Source organism: Hyperolius riggenbachi, chromosome 9, assembly GCF_040937935.1.
Source record: "Hyperolius riggenbachi isolate aHypRig1 chromosome 9, aHypRig1.pri, whole genome shotgun sequence".
NCBI lineage: Eukaryota > Metazoa > Chordata > Amphibia > Anura > Hyperoliidae > Hyperolius > Hyperolius riggenbachi.
The window spans coordinates 219,200,386-219,220,969 of record NC_090654.1 but is presented as its reverse complement, the minus strand read 5'-3'; the positions used below and the strand labels follow the sequence as shown (position 1 = coordinate 219,220,969).

Below are 20,584 nucleotides of genomic sequence, written 5' to 3'. Positions count from 1 at the left end.
CAGCAAGTGTGCATAATGGGGTGCTATGTCTGTTTACAATTGTGCTGTAATAAGGTCTGTATAACTATGGTAATTGGTACTGCATGATGGAGTCAGAAAGGCCAACCTAAAACCGATCATAGGAATATGTAATATAAATTGCTACATAGGCTTTAAGAGCCCCAGGCTGCATGCTTACAGTTATCATGGCATTGCACACAGAAGTGCTTGTAGCTTATGTAGCACATTACAGTAACTATCTCTTCCTACAGAGCCTATGGTTGGTGGTGCCTTAAAGAAAACTTGCACTTTTTATATAGTGTGTTATAATATAGATTACTTTAAGATTGTTGTATAAGGCTGGATCCTCACTGTGGGCTTGATTGATTAGCGCTTTCTGAGTGCTTTTTTAAAAAATTCTCCTATTCACTATTATTAAAATCGCAGTAAAAATCGCCGCATACGGGAACGAGCGGAGTGATTTTTCCATGGTTTTTACTGCGATTTTAATGAAGGTGAATGGGATAAATTTTTAAAAAGCGCTAATCACAAAGTGCTCAGAAAAGCGCTTACGGGGCTTGATTCACTAAACCGTGATAACTCAAATATCACACCTTATCAAAGATATCACACCTTATTAAAAGATATCACACCTTATGAAAAGATATCACACCTTATCAAAGCTCACACCTTATGAAAAGATATCACACCTTATCAACGTTAACGTGCCTTATCAAAGTAGCATAGCGAGCGCTACAAACTTATGCCTGCTAATTGGCAATGGCACTCGTCCTGCCCTGAGCCCCTGCGGGTTCGTAGCGCTTACTATGCTACTCTGATAAGGCGTGTTAACTTTGATAAGGTGTGATATCTTTGATAAGGTGTGATATCTTTTCATAAGGTGTGATATATTTTCATAAGGTGTGATCTTTGATAAGGTGTGATATTTGAGTTATCACGGTTTAGTGAATCAAGCCCAAAGTGTGGATCTGGTGTTTGTTTTTCAATCAGTTCTTATAAAAAATGATCTCACCATTTCAATCTGCATTCGTCTATAAATTCCCCAAACTGAAAGTAAGCTCCTACTGCATTTTCTTAGTAACTTTGGCAACAGTCTCTCTGAATCCTGTCGCAATGAGACTATGCAAAAACTCCCACATTGCTGCAGGAGCAGTTTCCAGCCAGGAGCATCAGCCTGTATTGCTTATTTTCACGTATTGCAAAAAGGGTGTGTGCATCAAACACCAAGTGAACCCTTATATACCTGGCTTTGCAGATAAGGTCTAAATAAATGTCTTATTTTCACTACTTGCAGTAATCCATTGACTGTTTGCAAGGGTGTTTCTAGAATCGCAGAAGGTCAAGGGCTTCTCTGGGCATCAATTGAAGAGCAATTGTGCAGTGTGCTATAGCAAAAAAATGGAATGGTTATAACAGGTTATGTGTGTGGCTAAATAAAGTATGTGAACCTACTGAAAGTGAAGGAGAATTATGTCCATATCCACACTCCATATCCACATGTTTGATCATGCATGCAGCTCTGCCTTGCAGGAAGAGACTGACGTATAACAATGTAGATGGGCAGGGTGTCACCACAGCACCATCTAACCTCAAGACTATAAAGCAGTCTTTATTCTATTGCAGAGGACGAATATGGCCAGGTCAGCAGGTGGTGGAAAAGTTACAGAAATGTTATTGCAGTTATATTTGATGTACTAAAAGCACTGACAAGAGAATGACCTACTACAGCACAATAGGTTTTTATAACGAGCACTTCAGGCAGTGTGGTAAAGCTGAACAGAATGTAGCTACACCCTTGTGGGTACTGTGTCAAGCTTAGAGTTCTCAGCTTTTTAAAGTTACACTTTTACTCAAGTGTAGATACCACAAGGTGACTGCAAATACCTTTTACTCCAAAAGTTTCCTTGTGTATCTCGGGATATTTAAAATGTCTCAAATAGGCCCTACAGCACTGCATATCAGCCTTGGTATGTGATTTGGGGTGCTTTCCTGCCTTTTCCTGCAGTTTGCATGTGAAGGAGAGCACCGTTATTAACATAAGAGGTTCTCCAACTGGTTTGCAGATAGGGATGAGTTCCAAGTTGGAAGGCTTCTATGCATCTAGTTCTGAGTCTTGCAAAGCCCCTGGCATATAATAATAATAGCTCTATAGCATTTTTCTCCTGTCACACTCAGAAGAGCTCCAGCGTGCAGCTACTAAGGGCGTGCTCAATAGATTATTGTGGAGTGTTACGGAGTCTTGCTCAAGGACTTGCTGAATAGGTAACTGGATCCTAAGAAAAGGTAACGGCTGACACATGTCCGTACACTAAGAAGCAGTATTGGTTTGCTGAGACTGTGAAAAGGTTTATGTAACTAATAATGCCTCAAATTTTATTTCCGTTATCAGATGACCCAAAATATGGGTCTTCCCCTGGACAGCAGCCTTCCTAAGCCACCTCCTATTTAGCCTTTGTAGAAGACTGGCCTTGTTTTGACAAAGCTGGAGCTTACACTTAATAACCTAGACTGTTGGAATGCTGGGACTGATCCATAAAGAACACCTGAGAATTATTTTCTTTGTTTAATATATTTTCTTTACTTTAATGTGAATGTGTATTACTTATTTTTCGTTTTTATGAATTGTTTCAAAATGTTGCCAATTTTCTGTGCTCACAACTCTCCATCTTTCTGTCAGGAGCACGGCAGTGGTTGTCCTAGACTTTGCTTAAAATGTGAGTGACCACTCCATTGCTGATGTGTTGTGGGGGTCATGTTCTTCTAACAAAAATGCATGGCTTATCACAGGTGGTAGACCTCCATCCTGAATGCTGACAAATCTACATGCAGTGTGAGGCGTAGTAGATGACTGTCACAAGTCGTTCAGCACAAGTCCAACAACAGTACATGTCCAACAAGTGTGATGCATGCCACACAATAAAAACTTTTATTGGTCCAGGCATGAAAATGTGTCACAAAGTTGAACGTTTCTTGAATTTATAATAAATATCTGTAGCAATTGCTGATCTTTTATAGCAAAAAGTTTTGAATCACATGGTACAACACTCTGATCTTTTATATAAATTGACATAACAAGTCTCGGACTGGAAGACAAATAAGAAATAAATACTATTAGTTTGGAAACAAATACTGTCCAGTTTCATTCAAAACTAAATATAGAAAAGATGAAACTTTTAAAACATTTTTGTGATTCAATCCTTAAGTTAAAGAGACACTAAAGCGAAAAAAAAAACTATGATATTATGATTTGTATGTGTAGTACAGCTAAGAAATAAAACATTAAGATCAGATACATCAGTCTAATTGTTTCCAGTACAGGAAGAGTTAAGAAACTCCAGTTGTTATCTCTATACAAAAAAGCCATTATCTCTACGACTTTCAAAAGTCGTGGAGAGGGCTGTTTTCTGACTTTTATTATCTCAACTGTTAGTTAACTATTAACTTTTCCTCTGGCAGAGGAGAGGTCATTAGTTCACAGACTGCTCTGAAAGAATCATTTTGAATGCTGAGTGTTGTGTAATCTGCACATATTAGAGAATGAAGCAATGTTAGAAAAAACACTATATACCTGAAAATAAAAATATGAGAATATTTTCTTTGCTGCTAATCTTCTAGTAATTATTCATAGTACACAACCAATTCATTATATCATATATTTTTTTTCGCTTCAGTGTCTCTTTAAGTACACACTTGTTGGATATGGTTAATGGTAGGTATCTATCAGCAGAGATTGGATCTAACATAGCCTTCCCTCCTACAGCTACAAAAATTGTACTCTACCGCTCACTGCAATACAAAGCTATGGAGCCTCACTTTTGTGTTACTCCTCTGTGTGAGCTCCTTCCCTACTCCACCTTACTTAGTCCTTTATCGATTGAAAAACAAAAAATTGTTTGTGTGACCTTCTTATAGATTTTTGTACTAGATTCCACTTTTTTATATAATCTAATGGATGATCAGTTAAAATAATGGTGTAATGTGTACCCAGCCACGCTTTTTGAGTTCGATTTTTCTCCCTACTGTGATCATGTTATATGTTTGTGGATTTCGGTTTATGGAAATAAGGTAATAATACAAACTACTAAAATTAATGGACATGTCACTGTCTGTCCTCTCAGCTTGAAGTGACAGCACAACTGCTAACAAACCGCGGAGTTATCCACCAGTTCATGGGAAAGTTGCCGAATGCCATGAGAGATTACCAGTCCGCTATTGCAGCCAACTCAAACTACTCCCTGGCTTACTTCAATGCAGCTAATCTGTATCTGCACAATCGTCAGTTCTCCCAGGTAAAGTCTCAGTGTTCTCCCACTTAAAGGGGAGATATATAGAATTATGGTGAAAATAACATAATTAATAAAGCTGCTTTTTTGTGAGAATATTAATTTATATATTATTTAGTCAGTGTTTGCCCACTGAGGAGAGGTCTCTGATCGCCGCAGGAGCCGTGGATTAGGTGAGCTAAGCTGCTAATTCTCAGTTATACACGGGCAGAGGAGGACACATGGTGGGGGGTTGTTGGATGACAAATGTGGGGCAGAGGAGGACACACAGGAACAGATCGAGAAAGGGATTGATTTTGCAAAGTTATCATCGGAAATTCTATCCCTTTATCGGGAGCAGTTTGGACAAGTACACATTGTATAATTTACAATTCGTTCACCCGTCAATCAGACGGGAAATTGCATTGTGTGTTCCCAGCATTAGAGACTGTATGGGGTAAGGCTGGGGACCCACTACAAAGCGCGCTAGCAATCGCTATCGATTTATGGTAGCGCTTTGCAAGCGATTTTGTAAGCAATTTCCCTGCTCCTATGCAATTCATTGGAATACAAACACTTCCAAAATGCTGCATGACCTGAGATTGCGATAATTGCAATCACTGTAGTGGAATTTGTCACAACAATTGACATTGGCAGAGCGTTTAGGAAAATCGCTAGTGATTTAAAGTGATCCCTAAACGCTCAAAAATGCGCTCTAGTGGGTTCCAGGTCTAAGAGTTTTGGAACAATCACTGTGCAGACACGCTCCTTAGCTATTTGCCAAGCATCCTGTTTTGTTCTGTTGATGGGGGGAGGGGAGTGGACAAGAAGGAGGGGCCCCACAATGGGTTCTATATCATAAATACAGCAGCAGCGTAATAAGAATCTAATATGATTAATATCCAATGCTTCGAGTGGAGACCTGTACTTACACTAGATCTTCACCCGAGACAATCACAAACAACCACTTCTGGCACTCTTCCAGCCAAATCCATTCAAGTCTAGCGCATCTCCCTTTAATATTTTATAGCATGTATAACGTGAGAACAAGCGCTTCAGCTTTCATCCGTTAGTGATTTTCTGCGCTAGCCCATGTTTGCCTAGAATGAATAATTCTTCCGATTGTCTCATGTTTTAGCATAGATTATCCATTGTCAGTCAGCGATAAGAGATTTGAAGGGGGCCGACTCTGCCCACACACATCTGTTTTGTGTTCAGCTTGATTGTAAAATCAATTATTCTCTTTTCTTCTACATTTTTCTCTTTGTCACTTGAATAATTTAACTCAAGCCGGTTCCCCTATCACTCATCCCCAGCTCATTAACTGCGTTAACCCAAATCAAAGATTCATTCTGTGTGCATTGCAGGCGAGAGAATACTACACGCGAGCCATAGCGCTGGATCCCGCCAATGAATCGGCCCTGCTGAACAGAGGCATTACTAAGATGCTTTTAAAAGATGCGCAGGGAGCTCTTGAAGACTTTAACATGGTGATAGACATGTGCCCAGTGTGCTCTGCTGCCTACTTCAACCGTGCCAGCCTACATAACACACTGCAGCAGTATCAGCAAGCTGACAGTGACATATCGCAAGGTATGCATATTCGTTACTGTTCCTAGACCAGAAAAATAAGGATCTGACATAAGGTCTCATAGCTAGACAAGGAAAGCTAATTAAACTCAAGCATCCTGATACTTTTTAAAGTGATTGTGTTTTAATTCTGCAGCTAATCCCCACACTACCCTACAATCTGATTACGTATTCATTAAAAAGCATTTAAGGTGAACTCTGAGCCCCTAGGAAATCCTGCAAATACATTCCACACCATTCGCTGATCGAGTTCTCAGCTGTGCTCAGCTGTGTTAGCACAGAAATTTGGCAGTCCTCGACAGACACAGCTAATATGTGAACACAGGATGTTAACCCTTTGCCTGCTTCCATGAAACCAAGAAATAGACACACTACAGATTTATTGCAGGATAAATAAATGAGGAGGAGCGCTCCATAGTGTGATAACCTTTTATAAATTAAAAACTGCGCAATACAAATGCACTTACTGTGTGGTGATATAAACAAGCATAGATCTCAATTAAAGCCCTTAGAACAGCATCCAACAGGGTGCAACCTGGGAACTGCTGTGTCCAGCAACAGTTGGGATCCAGTTGGAGGGAAGGCCATGGGTGCCTGCTGTGGAGCTTCCACGGGACGGTGATATCACGACACGTTTTGGCGTATCCATGCCTTTGTCTGTTTTTAATTTATTAAAGGTTATCACGCTATGGAGCGCTCCCCCTCTTTTGTTTATCTTTTACAAGTCTGCTACATAGCTGAGCATCGAGGAGTTGCTGGAGTGTGATACCAAGTTGATTACCTGCTGGTCCACCGGTTAGAGCATCGCAAGATTTCTCATCGATGTGATTTATTGCAGGAGTTCTGTAAGCTGTAACAAAGAAATGTCTTTCTTTAAAGGTTATTATGCTGTTGCTTATCGTTTACAGCAGAGAGGAAGTTCTGAGTTCTGGTCCACTTTAAAGGGCAGCTGTCTCGAAAAAAAAAAGGATGATTTTAAATGGTATAAAAATGTCGTAATGAATAGTGCTAGTTAATAAATAAAAAAAAAACGAACTGGGCATCACAAAATTATAGAAACACGTCAATGTATTCTAACATTGATGTTTGACAAACTTGGACTAAACTAAGTAGATTGGGGGAGTTGTTCCCCCCCCCCCCCCTCCACATGTAATATGGCATACCTCTTATTTTGGTATATCCCTGGCTCTAGTGCATACATGTCAAACTCTGTCCCCGGACCAAATCTGGCCCTCAGAGCCACTAAATTTTGCTCTCAAGTGGTTTCCCCACTTTGCATTATGTTTGGCCCACTCTAGACCACCAGGGAAGCTATATTGGAGGTGAAGCCCTAGAACACCAGGGAAGCCATATGGGTGAGGTAAGGGGAAAGCACTAAACACTAGGGAACTGTATAGGGTAGGTTGGGGGCCTCTAGACACCAGGAAACTGTATAGGAGATGGAAGGGGGGGGGGGGGGTGGGGGGCATTTGACACAAAAGAACTTTATAAGAGAGGAAGGTGACCAGTAGACATTGAGGTTGGCCCATGACTAAGTCCCAGTGTACAATTTCGGCCCACTTTGTATTTGAGTTTGACACCCCTGCTCTAGTGGCAGCAGGGGTGCTGCTAAGGTTTTTGTGGCCCCAAGCAGCAAGTGATTTGTGTCCCCCTCCATGTGCTCCTCATGGCCCCACTCTAGCGCCGAGTCTCACCACTCTCCTGCCAGCTTCATAGCTCCAGTCACAATGGTTACTTCTGGCCAGCGCCTCTGATGTCATGAAGTAACCATGGTGAAAAGATGCAAAGCCGGTGGGAGGAGAGCAGTGGGATTTAGCGCTGGATCATGGCATGGAGCACAAGGAAGCCGCCAGGGACAGCGAGGCCGCCTTGTTTGTACCCTAGCAGCACCCCTTAGTGGCAGGAGTGGTATAGCCATTAAAAGCAACTGCTGCCAGCGGACCCCCTGCAGGCTCGATCAGGCAACTGGAAACTACACATATCCAGTATCTGACAATGCCTGTTGCGGATACTCAGGACTTTACTGTAGAATGAAACGATTTGGTTGTGTTAAGGTGGCTGTATAGCTAGCGATAATGGGCAGATTCAACCAAGAGACAAATTTCTCTGTGATCGAATCTGATTAGAGAGAGATGTGTCGGCTGCCCATATACCGCAGGCCGATTCCCGATCAGTTTTAGCATGACATCTCTCTGGAATGGGCCGAGTCCGCCGCATCTGCCGTCTCGCCTCTTTTTCCCTAATGTATAAATGTGTGTGCATTTATACATTTCCTGTCCTGTGTCTCAGTGCCCGTCCATCTTCCGAATCCACAGCTCTTCCGTAGCCACATACATGCCGCTGGCGTGGCGTGTGAAGTCACGCACCAGCGTGCTATGCGCCAACAGTGTGTATGGGGCTAACAGAAGAGTGGTGGATTGGAAGACGGACGGGCACCACAACACAGGACAGGTAATGTATAAATGCACACATGCACACACGTTTATATTTTAGGGGAACAGCGCCGGGGTTTCGTCGCATTCGTTGCTCATCATGACCACGGCGGCCAGACATCTTGCAGCATGTGCGACTGATATATGGGACCAATTTTGGCCCAAAATTGGTCGCGTTGTCAGTCGGGCATGCATTTGTTGGCACCAATTTTCATCCAATTATAATAATCTAATCAGATGGTCGATCGAACGGCAACTTGCCTGATGAATGGCCACCTTTAAGATGTGTACAACACCCTCGGTATGTGTCACCTTTCAGAATAAAGCTCAATCCTGTAAACAACACTGCAGAAAATTCACTAGAAGTGGTACAACCAGGTTATGGATTCTGTTGCCATGGGGAGGGGAGGAGTAATGAAGGCGCAGCACATAATGGAATGGTTTCTGGTGGTCAGTGGGATAATGAGGAGAACAATGTGCTCTGCCATTGCTGCTTTAGCTGACCTCGGAGGACACCTGTAAATATTCTAGATTTTGCAGCTGAAATGACCCCAAAATGCTGTCTTGGCTGAGATTTGTCTGGCGTGTGGTAAAAGCTTTAGTCCAGAGTTAGCATGGAAAGGATTTGGGCTGCACACAAAGCCGATGCAGATGAGTATAGACAAGACTTTACTCTACAGCTGTTTATAGACACTGGCACTCAGCTGTGTTGCACATCTGCTTTTAGAAACAAAATTGATAATACTGTATATAACATTATCAATCCAGGCCACTTTTAAAGCTATGAAAGCCTTTAGGGGATATACATACATCATTTTCACTGTACAAATAAAGCTGTTCTTTTTTGTGAACATTTAGACAGTTACCAGACTATGGGTTGCCTTTATAACTGTTATTTGTATTTTACAGCCTTAATTCTCCAGCCAGGGGATCCCTTGATTTATAAACTGAGGGCTGACATCAGAGGAAAAATGGGACTAACCACGGAAGCCATTGAGGACTATGAACAAGCTATATGTGTCTTGCAGCAAAGGGCTGGGGCACATTGAAGCTATCAGACATCCACATTAATATACTTACTATGCATGTGTCTTTCTTTGTGCTGACAGTATACTTTCGGGCGATGTGCCCTTTATCAAGTGCTCAGGCTGCATGCTGTATAACCACATTTGAAACAATAAATGTGAAGTTTGGATATTTATCCTGACAAGGGTCGAGTCCTATTGGGTCCTGTATACTGTTGAGTGATTGGAGGTGTGATGGATCTCTGACCTATTTGGACTCCCAAAATATACACGGATGGCTTGTGGACTATTTGCATACTTACACAGTTACATTACCCATTCTTTCTTTGTGCAGCAAGGAAGTCAGAAGAACGTAACTCTTTGAAGCACTAGCTGCATTCTCATGTGCAGCAATGTAATGGGTTCCTTTCACCCTCTCTACAAGCTCTCCTATTGCTTTAAATAAAAAAAATCCACGCTGCAGTCTTCTATAAAACCCTTACAAGCTTTCTAATGTATCTTCAAGCAGAGGTATCTATTTCCATGGTCCTGAGACATGAGCAGCAAAGCATGAAATAAAACATCTCCCTTTTTGATCAACATTTTCCCCATTTGCACTAAGTGATGATGTGCAAATTCTTTTGCATCTCTGACACTGATTGCATATGAACAATCTGCCTTTTACCAACTTCAAGACTTTTTAGGGTGCGTAGACATATCTAATTTTGATTGGCCAATTTTGCAGCTTCCATATAGTTTGAGGGCCAACAGATTTTGAATATTATGAGTAGTTTGTCTAGATAAACTATCATACTACATGGACGTGGTAAAATTGGTCAGTGGTTGGCCAATCAAAACTGGATGTGTGTACCAGGCTTAAGTAGTCAGCATGAGATTGAATTTATACTGCTCACATAAGGTAATGTTTTTCAAAAAGACCTTTCTACAAGGAGGTGATCTTTTCATACGTCATAATAGTGTATATAGATGTAAACCATTCTTTAGTGGTAGGTATATGGTCAGATTGGGTGGAGGTAGAACCAGCCAAGAAAACTTCACTTATATTCTATACGTTTTTCCTCCTGTGAAACTTTGTACATTTCTTTGACCCAACAAGGTGTAGGTTGCGTGTGCTTCTTTAAGCGATCCCATCCTCCATGCCCCTGGGGCGGCCCACCGAACAACTAATTTGCTCCATAAATGTTTATTGTTAAAATTTCAATCTATCGCCACTGGTACAGCTCTGAAGCTAAACTCACCAAACTTGTATCATGTCATCATGGGGTCAACCTAAAAAATGTTTATGCTTCTCTGTCTATTTGTTTTTGGATTCAACAAAGTGCTTGCCTATGTCAGTAATGGCCTTATGTATAGATTCCGTAATTAGATTTTCAGATTGTATTTCACTTTTAATAATCCTATTTCTCATTGATACAAGTTATCCCTCTGTCAACTTATAGCATCCTGACGCTATGAGAGTATTGAATTTTGAAGGATTTATGCCATCTATTTTTCATGCAATGTCCTTTAATACTGGAGTACTATGTTTGTATTAGGTATGCTTACTTCGTTTTTGCTACTAATACATTCTCAGTATCATTTGTTGGATATTACATGAATAAAGTTTCATGTTATAAGAAAAAAAATGTCTGGATGAACACGTGTTGCGCTGGATGCACAGTTCTAAGTGTTTTTTTTTTTTTTAACATCTGTGTAAGCAGCGCATAGAGCGTCTTTTAGACTGTACATTTTTTGCATTTCCTTTTCTAGGGCTGCAAGTGTTTTTCTAAAACACACACACATGCATTTCTATTGAGTCTCTTTTTATATTATAGTACAAATGGTGATTGTGCTATGTTGCCATTTGGAAAAGATAAGGCTGCTTCCATTTTTTCTGAAGGAGTGCTTTAAACTGATATCAAATTAAAACTAGACGGTGTTGTTTATGCTCAAACCACTAGCCTTGTGGCCAAGTATGTGATATTTGAGGACTTTGCCATTTATACTGAGAGAACAGCAGCATTTAAAATGTTTCCATTGAAGTCAATGGGTGAAATCTTATTGGCTGTTTGTGGCTCCAGACACTTTTCCTACATTTTGACTGCAGTCACCCAGTGATTAACAGTTCAAAGTTTGGAAAGCTTTGCATTTTAAATATGATAGCAGCAGTATATATTTTCTCATTAATGTCAATGGCTAAAATCTGATTGGCTGTTGTTGGCCCACCCCTTTTTTAATGTATGAGCCCCAGTCACCCAGGGACCAACACTTTAAATTTTGGGAAGCCAGGCATTCAAACTGTAAAAATGGACACCGTTTTACTTTCTCATTTGAAAACCAATGAGTGAAATTTGATTGGTTGTTAGTGGCCCCACCCACTTTTTCTAACCCTGAAGTACAGTCACCCAGTGACTAACTGTGTGAACTTTGTGGTTCTTGGCATCAATAATGTAAGAATGGGAGAAGTTTGAACTTCTCCATTGAAGTCAATAGGTGAAATTTGGTTTTTGGTGGCTCCACCCAGTTTTCCAAATTTTTAACCCCAGTGACCTTGTGGCCAACTATGCAAAGTTTTGGGACTCTGGGCATGAATACTTTTGGCATGAATACTTTAAGAAAAGCAGCAAAATTTTAAATTATCCCATTGAAGTCAGTGGATGAAATCTGATTGGCAGTTTGTGACTCTGCCCACTTTTTGAATCTCCAAAATGTGACCAAGTTTTTGAGGTTAAAGTGGATCCGAGACAAACTTTTGGGGTTTTCATTTTTGTGCCCCATACATATAGTTTCTGGGGCATTCTTCCCCCCAAATGCTTATTTTTTATTACATTAATAGATTACACTAATCTAAACTACTGGAGCCGCGCCCCTAACGCCTCGGCGTTCAGTCCTATGCTGCAATTAATCATGGGAGCTGAGCCTGGCGAGGAGGAAAGTCTCACATATGCTCGCCATACTACCTATACTGACTGGGGAAACTATACTCACTATACTGACTGGGGCCAACTATACTATCTATACTGGGGGCAACTACACTAGCTATACTCACTAGGGCCAACTATACTATCTATACTGGGGGCAACTATACTTGCTATACTGACTGGGGCCAACTATAATATCTATACTGGGGGCAACTACACTAGCTATACTCACTAGGGCCAACTATACTATCTATACTGGGGGCAACTATACTAGCTATACTGACTGGGGCCAACTATACTATCTATACTGGGGGCAACTACACTAGCTATACTCACTAGGGCCAACAATACTATCTATACTGGGGGGCAACTATACTAGCTATACTGACTGGGGCCAACTATACTATCTATACTGGGGGCAACTACACTAGCTATACTCACTAGGGCCAACTATACTATCTATACTGGAGGGCAACTATACTAGCTATGCTGGGTAAACTATACTAGCTATACTGACTTGGGCAACTATACTGAGGCCAACTATACTATCTATACTGGGGGCAATTATAGTATATACTCTGCTATATACTGTATACTCATTTTAGATGCAAGGGGTGGAGGGGAAGTGGAGTTCACAGGCTTAGGGGTGGAGATACAGAGCAGTTTTACCTGTGTGTGTGTGTGATGATAAGCAAACATGGCCGCACTCATTGTATCACAGGAAGAAATGATCATATACTGTAGAAGCAGTTGGCAGCTGGATTTACTGTAAACCATCTAAACTTTAGTTAAAGAGACTCCGTAACAAAAATTGCATCCTGTTTTTTATCATCCTACAAGTTCCAAAAGCTATTCTAATGTGTTCTGGCTTACTGCAGCACTTTATACTATCACTGTCTCTGTAATAAATCAATGTATCTTTCTCTTGTCAGACTTGTCAGCCTGTGTCTGGAAGGCTGCCAAGTTCTTCAGTGTTGTGGTTCTGCTATGAACTCCCTCTTCCAGGCCCCTCTCTGCACACTGCCTGTGTGTTATTTAGATTAGAGCAGCTTCTCTCTTCTCTCTTATCTTTTACAAGCTGGTTAAATCTTCCTCTGAGCTGGCTGGGCTTTCACATACTGAAGAATTACAGACAAGGGCAAAGCTGTTTGCAGGAAGAAAAGAGCAGCCTGAAACTTCAATTCATGAGAGATGCAGGGGGAAAGAAACACTCAAATGATCTCTTGAGATTCAAAAGGAAGGGTGTATACAGCCTGCTTGTGTATGGTTGTATTTTCTATGTGTGGACATACTGTACATCAACCTACTTCCTGTTTTGGTGGCCATTTTGTTTGTTTATAAACAAACTTTTTAAAACTGTTTTTAACCACTTTTAATGCGGCGGGGAGCGGCGAAATTGTGACAGAGGGTAATAGGAGGTGTCCCCTAACACACTGGTATGTTTACTTTTGTGCGATTTTAACAATACAGATTCTCTTTAAGATATATAGACAAGTTTTCTATCGTTATTTTTTCATCTCGGATCCGCTTTAACACCATGGTGTTGTGACCCATGTTTGGTGAGTTTATTATTATTGTTTAGTATTTGTATAGTGCCGACATCTTCTACAGCTTTGTACAGAGTATATTGTCTTATCACATAACTTACTCAGAGGGGCTCACAATCTAATCCCTACCACCAAGCAACTCAGGGATATTTTGCTTGCCTTGTCATGTGGTCAGCATATGGGATGTTGGCATTGAACCAGCATTCTTGTGGTACACAATCATATCCTTAACTGCAGAAATTTTAGGCTCTCCTAAATTTCGAGATTAAAGGCAGATTCTTGCTACAGGTGCAATAGTACAAAGTCAAATTCACTATGCTTTCAGCAATTCTCATTATGTTCTGATGTAACCCAGATGGAGATTGCAAACGTTTGTGTGAAGAGAGGGGGCAGGTGACAGGTATCCGTTGTGGACACTACAATATAAGACAACAGGTTGGTCATAATGGGTCACTATTGACATTTTCAATGAACTATCTTTTGGGTGAAGAAGCGCCTGATTGATGAAATTCATGTGACGATCCTCAGGAACTAGGAAAGGAAAAAGGATCAGCAAACACCAGGGCCCATAAGCAATTACTCGTATATTCCGGTGTATAAGACGACTGGGCGTATTAGACATTCCCCCAACTTTTCCAGTTAAAATATAGAGTTTGAGATATACTTGCTGTATAAGACTACCCCTCTTCCAATGTACACCTAATAAAAATTAAAAAAACATCATATACTGGTGCTATGTATAAACAGATACTGGGGCTGTACTGTATGTGGTACCCAGTATATAACAGTACACAGGTAATTGGTTGGATTGGTCAACTCTCCTTGTCTATCTGTTTATCAGAGCGGTATGGAAGAATAGATTGCCCTGTGCCCATAAAATACGCCTCTTTCACCCTTTTGGCCAACCCTTGTATCCTATTTACCTCCTTCTCTGCCTCTCAGATCTCGCACATATGCGCCTGGGCCGTTTAACTACAGTCCTCAGCAGCGAGATCTGAGAGTCGGTAACAGGATAGGGTGTATCACCTGGCATCAATGACACCTGGCGTATAAGACGACCCCTGACTTTTCAAAAGATTTTCAAGGGTTACAAAGTAGTCTTATACGCCAAGTTTTTCTCCTGAGTTATCTCCAAGGTGACATTTTAAAACTTGTCAATAAAATGCCTCTTAAACCATCAACAAGCAAGAAAACACTTAAAATAATCTTGATAGAAGTTTTTCAACTAATTTTTGATATTTTTTCAATTGAAAAGTGCTTAAAAGTTATTTTTAATAGAATATGGAAAATTATCTCCTAGGTGAAAACTCAGGAGAAAAATATAATTGAGCCTAGAAGCGCCAGATAGTGTAGTATTTGCATGAAAAATACTACTTGTAAATCTGTGTTGCTATTAGACAACCAAAGTATCAGGCAGATGGGGAATTTCGTCTCCCCTTTTAATTGGATGTCCTCTTCAGGATAGGTTGGGTTCCACTCCAGAAAAAGGACCACTGCATAATTATCACAGGGGACACCCCTAGGGGGAGGGGAAACTGCACAAAAGTGGAGGACATGCTCCAATGTGAAATGCAATGGGTAAATGTGGGTAATGAAATAATCAAGTTGGAGGTTTAAAGATAATTTTATTGGACACATGGTGCCCCCAGTCAATGTTTGCAGCTGCATAAGACACTGTACTGTAGACCTGAGGAAGTGGGCAGGTCCCACAAAATGCGTAATCTTTTCCTTTGTCCAATAAAACTATTACCTTTGAACAGCCAATCTGAGGTAAGATTGTTTCATTACGCAGGTTTACCCATTGCATACGACATTCGTGCGCCTCCTCCTGAACCTTTTGGTTGACAGTTAGCAAGACAAAAATCTGCCATGTTTCTGATACTAACCTTGTCAATAATATATTGTAACTTGTGTAACGTTGACATGGGAAGGGGTTGAGAGAGGGGCTGGTAATACAGTTGGGTTAGGTGGTGATAGTGGGGCTCGACTGCAAACAGTTAACCCCAGAGCTGTACTAAGTTACGGTTATCCTTTAAGGGCTTTATTTTCCTATGGGAACATCGCATGCTCAAAAAAAAATGTTCAATGTGACTGAAGTTAATGAGACGCTGGCATCTGCTACTGAGTGAAACCGAACAATTGTACCTACAGAGACTTGAAATAGCTTTCTGCAGAACTGCTGATCTCGCATATGGGAGCTGAGAAGACATTTGGTTTGCTTGAGAAGGTGTCTATTAGAAATGCAGTATTTTCACTTACAGATCGCAAGTCTTTGAAAAAAAATAAAAATGATTGGGACAGTAAACTGCATAGTAAAATCAGCCACACAGCTCTGGATAGATGCAGATTTCCTATTGGGTGCTTCCCAGCTCCCATATGGGAAACATGTTAGAAACAGATGCCTCTTTCTTGGAATTATTGAATAAATATTTTGTAAAGAACTGTTTGTTGATTTGTGTATTGTGAAAACGCATTCTGTCTGCATTTATTTTACAACAGGGTTGTAAAATAAATTGATTACGCTTGTTCTGCTAAAAAAAAAATGATGGTTCAACATTGAGGGCTTGATTCAGAAAAGGGTGCTAAGTGTTAGCACGCCAGTGAAAATCCACTTTACATGTGCTAACATGCTTTGCACGTGCTAAGTAGTTAGCACATGCAAACTACTTAGCACTGTAGTTAGCACATGTAAACTACTTAGCACCGTAGTTAGCACATGTAAACTACTTAGCACCGTAGTTAGCACATGTAAACTACTTAGCACCCTAGTTTTTTAAAAAAAAAATCAGTGTTTATGCAACAAAGAAAAGGAACATATGACAGAATATGCAGTGTAGCAGTGCGCCTCCTAACTTTTCCAATAGTAGCTTCAGCATCAATTATCACTGTGGAAGATGAGAGGTATTGTTAACAATAATATAATGATCATCACATAATATATAGAGCTCAGATTGAATTTAAATTTCCAAATATTCTATCTTTTACAAGATCATAATTAGCAAGACCAGGGGTATCTGATCATGGAGCTTAGCACCCTAGTTAGCACAGTGCTAAGTAGTAGTTTGCATGTCCTAACTACGGTGCTAAGTAGTTTGCATGTGCTAACTACGGTGCTAAGTTTGCATGTGCTAACTACGGTGCTAAGTAGTTTGTATGCACTAACTACTTAGCACCCTAGTTAGCACGCCCAAAGCCTTTAGGCATGCTAACTGGGTTAGCACCGTTTACTGAATCGAGCCCTTAGTGTTGCTGCACCTACATGTATGCTGATACTGAGGACTAGGGATGATCGTCATGTGCTAATTAGATTTCAACTATGTGCGTAATTTTTGTAATTACAATAATTTTCATAATTACGGTTATTTTTGCAGTTATTCTCATTTAAGTGAATGGGAAATGCATTTCTCAAGATGCAAATGCAGTGGAAATGCAGGGCCGCCTTCAGGGCATCACAGGGGGGACTGCTGTATGGGGCCCAAATGAATCTGGGGCCCGGCGAACAGTGCCACACACTGGCCCCAGCTACAGTCTGTGTTTGTCCTTCTGGCTGCCCAATAATGCGGTGAGAGATACCGGAAAGCTCATTAATTCCTTTGGTGTATAAAGTTAACCTGAGACGAATGGGAGGAGAGGATTTTTACTTACCTGGGGCTCTTTCCAGCCCCCTGTAGCCCATCAGCTCCCTCAATACCCTTCCAGTCTGATCCGTTGTGCTCCTGTGAAGTCAGTACAATCCAGCTGGGTTGGAGGGCAATGCGCATGCACTGTTCTGGGCCGCGTGCCTCCTCCATTGTGCTTGCAAAGCTGGGAGAGTTCTGCGCAAGCGCAGTTACAGTCTTAATGAACTGAACATACACATAACGCTCCGAGGCATGGGAGTGTGTGAATAGCGGAAGTACAGACCTTAGTGTGTTCAGGCCTTAAAAAATTGTGATTGGCCATGTGGGGGCAGAGGGGAGGGAAGGGGACCCAGTAGGTTTTCCCAGTATGGAGATCAAAAATTTCTGCTCTGTGGAAACGCAATGCAGCACAGCTAGTGGGCAATGGCCCTTAGGCCTGGTTCACAGTGGCTCTAAAAAATGGTCCGTTCGTGAATCATAAAGGAACAGATCCTAACGGATGCTAATGGATCCAATGTTAACGTATGGATCTGTTCGCATTGGTCCGTTCAAACAGATCTGTTCCACTGAACCATTTGTATCAGTTTCCCTTCCATTGGTATACGTTTTGTATTCTGTTTCTGTTCTGTTACAATAGAAAATGCTAAAAAATAGCCCTATGCTCTCCAAAGTCAGCAAAGGTGTATCTGCACTGAGCAAATGTCTTTGGCCAAAAAATTATGATATATGTAGATTGTGTGAGGGCTGCATGGGGGTTGGTTGCACTGTTGCACCTTCTTGGTTATCCTTTGCATACATCGCACACAAGCTGCATATCAAGCCTTAATCCCCCAGCTGGTGCATTGTCTTGCTACAAATGTTTCTTAAGCTACGTACACACATGCGACAACGATCGTTCGTTGTGACCGACGAACGAACTGTTAATTGATGAAAGAACGACCTAAGTAAAGTTAGTTTTAAAAGGTGTGTAACGATCTGATCGTTAGAACGAACGTTACATCACGTAAAAGCAACTATTGCGCTTGCGCATAAAAATGAAAAGTTCCATGGAGAAATAGTGAAATGCGCATGTCAAGCCTAGTACGAACGATCGTTTCCAACGATGTACTACTTTTGCAAACGATCGTCGTTGGGAAAAACCTGCCAAGCTAGATCGTTCGTTTTGAACGATCTAGCTCGTCCGTCGTTAGACTTAATGGTCGTTGGCTGCTTTTTTTCAAACGATCGTCGTTTGAAATGATCGGGGAACGATCGTTTCAAACGACTATAGTCGCATGTGTGTACGCACCTTTAGGGTTGCAGTGCATTCCATTTGGTAGCTGCTCCAAGACGCAGTGACATTCATTGCAAGCTGGGAAAGCCAATGCAATCTTGCAGGGGGTGCTTGGTGGTTTTGTGTGACAGGAAAAGTGGCTGCAGAGGTCTGTTGTTATAGTCAGTGTGTTGTAAAGATCTGTTTACTCAGTGCCTCCCATGCAGTGCTTCCACCTCCGTTTCCATTCCGCTGGGCTCCAATGTGCGGAAAAATCGCTGCAGAACCAAACTTGTGGTCCGCATGTCTGATTAATATGCAGTTCGTGTGCAATATATGCAAAGGATAACCGGGAAGGTGCAGCAGTGCAACCGACCCCCATGCAGCACATGGCAATCTACATATATCATCAGTTTTTGGCCAAAGACATTTGCTCAGTGTAGATAAACCTTTGCACACTTTGGAGAGCATAGGGCTATTTTTAGCATTTTCCATCGTAATGGAACGGAAACAGACTACAAAATGGATACCAATGGAAAGGAAACAGATACAAATGGATCAATTGGAACAGATATCGGATCTGTTTTCAAGAAGCCGTTAACCAGAAAGTGCCGATGTGAACTGGCCCTAACACAGTTGAGATTGTACCAAGGAAGGGATATGACCAAAAACAGCACCACATGCAATTATATCCAAAAAATTACAAATTTTATTAGGTCAATGTCAACACTATATATTCATAAAAACAATTAAAAGAACACCAAGCGGTCATCCTCTGAATAATAGGTAATAACTTCATAACACCTCAAATAGGTACCATATATGAGATCCTATGTGGTGCTCTCAATTAGAGCAACCACAATGATAGAACCCGGATTCTGCAGCGCTCGCTATAACCTAAAGTGCAAAGTGCATATAGCGTAAATAAGTGATACATAGAAGAACATACATAACCATAATATCAACAAACATCCAATCTGAGCATATATATATAGTGCATAAGTGGAGGTGAATACTGTAAAACAGTGCTAATTATGATGCTGGAGCTGCAAGGCAAGGTGCAGAAGGAGAGCGCTTACGTGACCCTGGATATGGAGTGGATGAAGTGACCAGCGAGGAGGGACGCCCCCGGCAGACAGCTCTACCGGTGTCGCGGCAGTCACGCCGCTTTATCAAGAGAGAGGGGGATCCGGCGTGGAGTAGGCGAAAGACGCCAGGTTATATAGAGTATGGGGAGAGCGGTCACATAAGCGCATCACGTGATACCGCTGACGTCACCAATACAATTACTACAAGCGAGGGAGCTGGAAGAAAGCCGGAAGCAAGCGCTGGAACGCAAGGAAGTGTGAGTATACGGAGGGAAAGAGGGAACAAACCTCAATCACATAACCTGTATGGTATAAACATCCTATTGCGCACAGCAGATATATATAACACACAATATTGTTATTATAACGGGCAAAACAAACAGCTACTGAACCTCTGTATACATATATCTTCAAAAAATAAAAATAATACACAAAATAATACGAAAAACAAATGTCAATAAGATGAGGCATCATAATGGCAAATGTCCATGGGAAAGTCCATAGAAGAAGCAAAATATATAATGTTCTTTCAGATGATGATATAAGAGGGGTCCATATATTAACGCAACACGACGTAAAACGGTACGCACACGTCGCTCACATATTTGAAGCAACCATAAGAAGTCCAGGGCAATCCAAAATCGTCCATCAAAGTGTCCATACAGACAGATAAACAGCACATTATTTAAGGTATCAGACAGACATCACAGGCACGACAATAAGATCTGGAACAAATCAGAGAGACATATTAATAAAATATCAACACCTCACAAAAAAACCTGTAAAGTCTATCTCCTCATTCAGGCCACACGGTGACCTGGTGTTCAGGATATAAATCCACCTAGCCTCTTTTTGTAATAATTTATTA

The 20,584-nt window shown here is 41.2% G+C and overlaps 1 protein-coding gene across 3 annotated transcripts in view; it reads left to right on the top strand.

Moving 5' to 3' along the window:
• Positions 1-9,494, top strand: part of TTC6 (tetratricopeptide repeat domain 6) — a 201,699-nt gene extending 192,205 nt beyond the window's left edge. For all 3 annotated transcript variants that reach the window (XM_068254020.1, XM_068254019.1, XM_068254018.1), the window contains exons 30-32: positions 4,119-4,289; positions 5,630-5,855; positions 9,194-9,494. In XM_068254020.1, the coding sequence (XP_068110121.1) occupies positions 4,119-4,289; positions 5,630-5,855; positions 9,194-9,333 (537 nt within the window). In that variant the 3' untranslated portion in view covers positions 9,334-9,494. The remainder of the gene's footprint in view (positions 1-4,118; positions 4,290-5,629; positions 5,856-9,193) is intronic.
• The last annotated feature ends 11,090 nt before the right edge of the window (positions 9,495-20,584 follow it).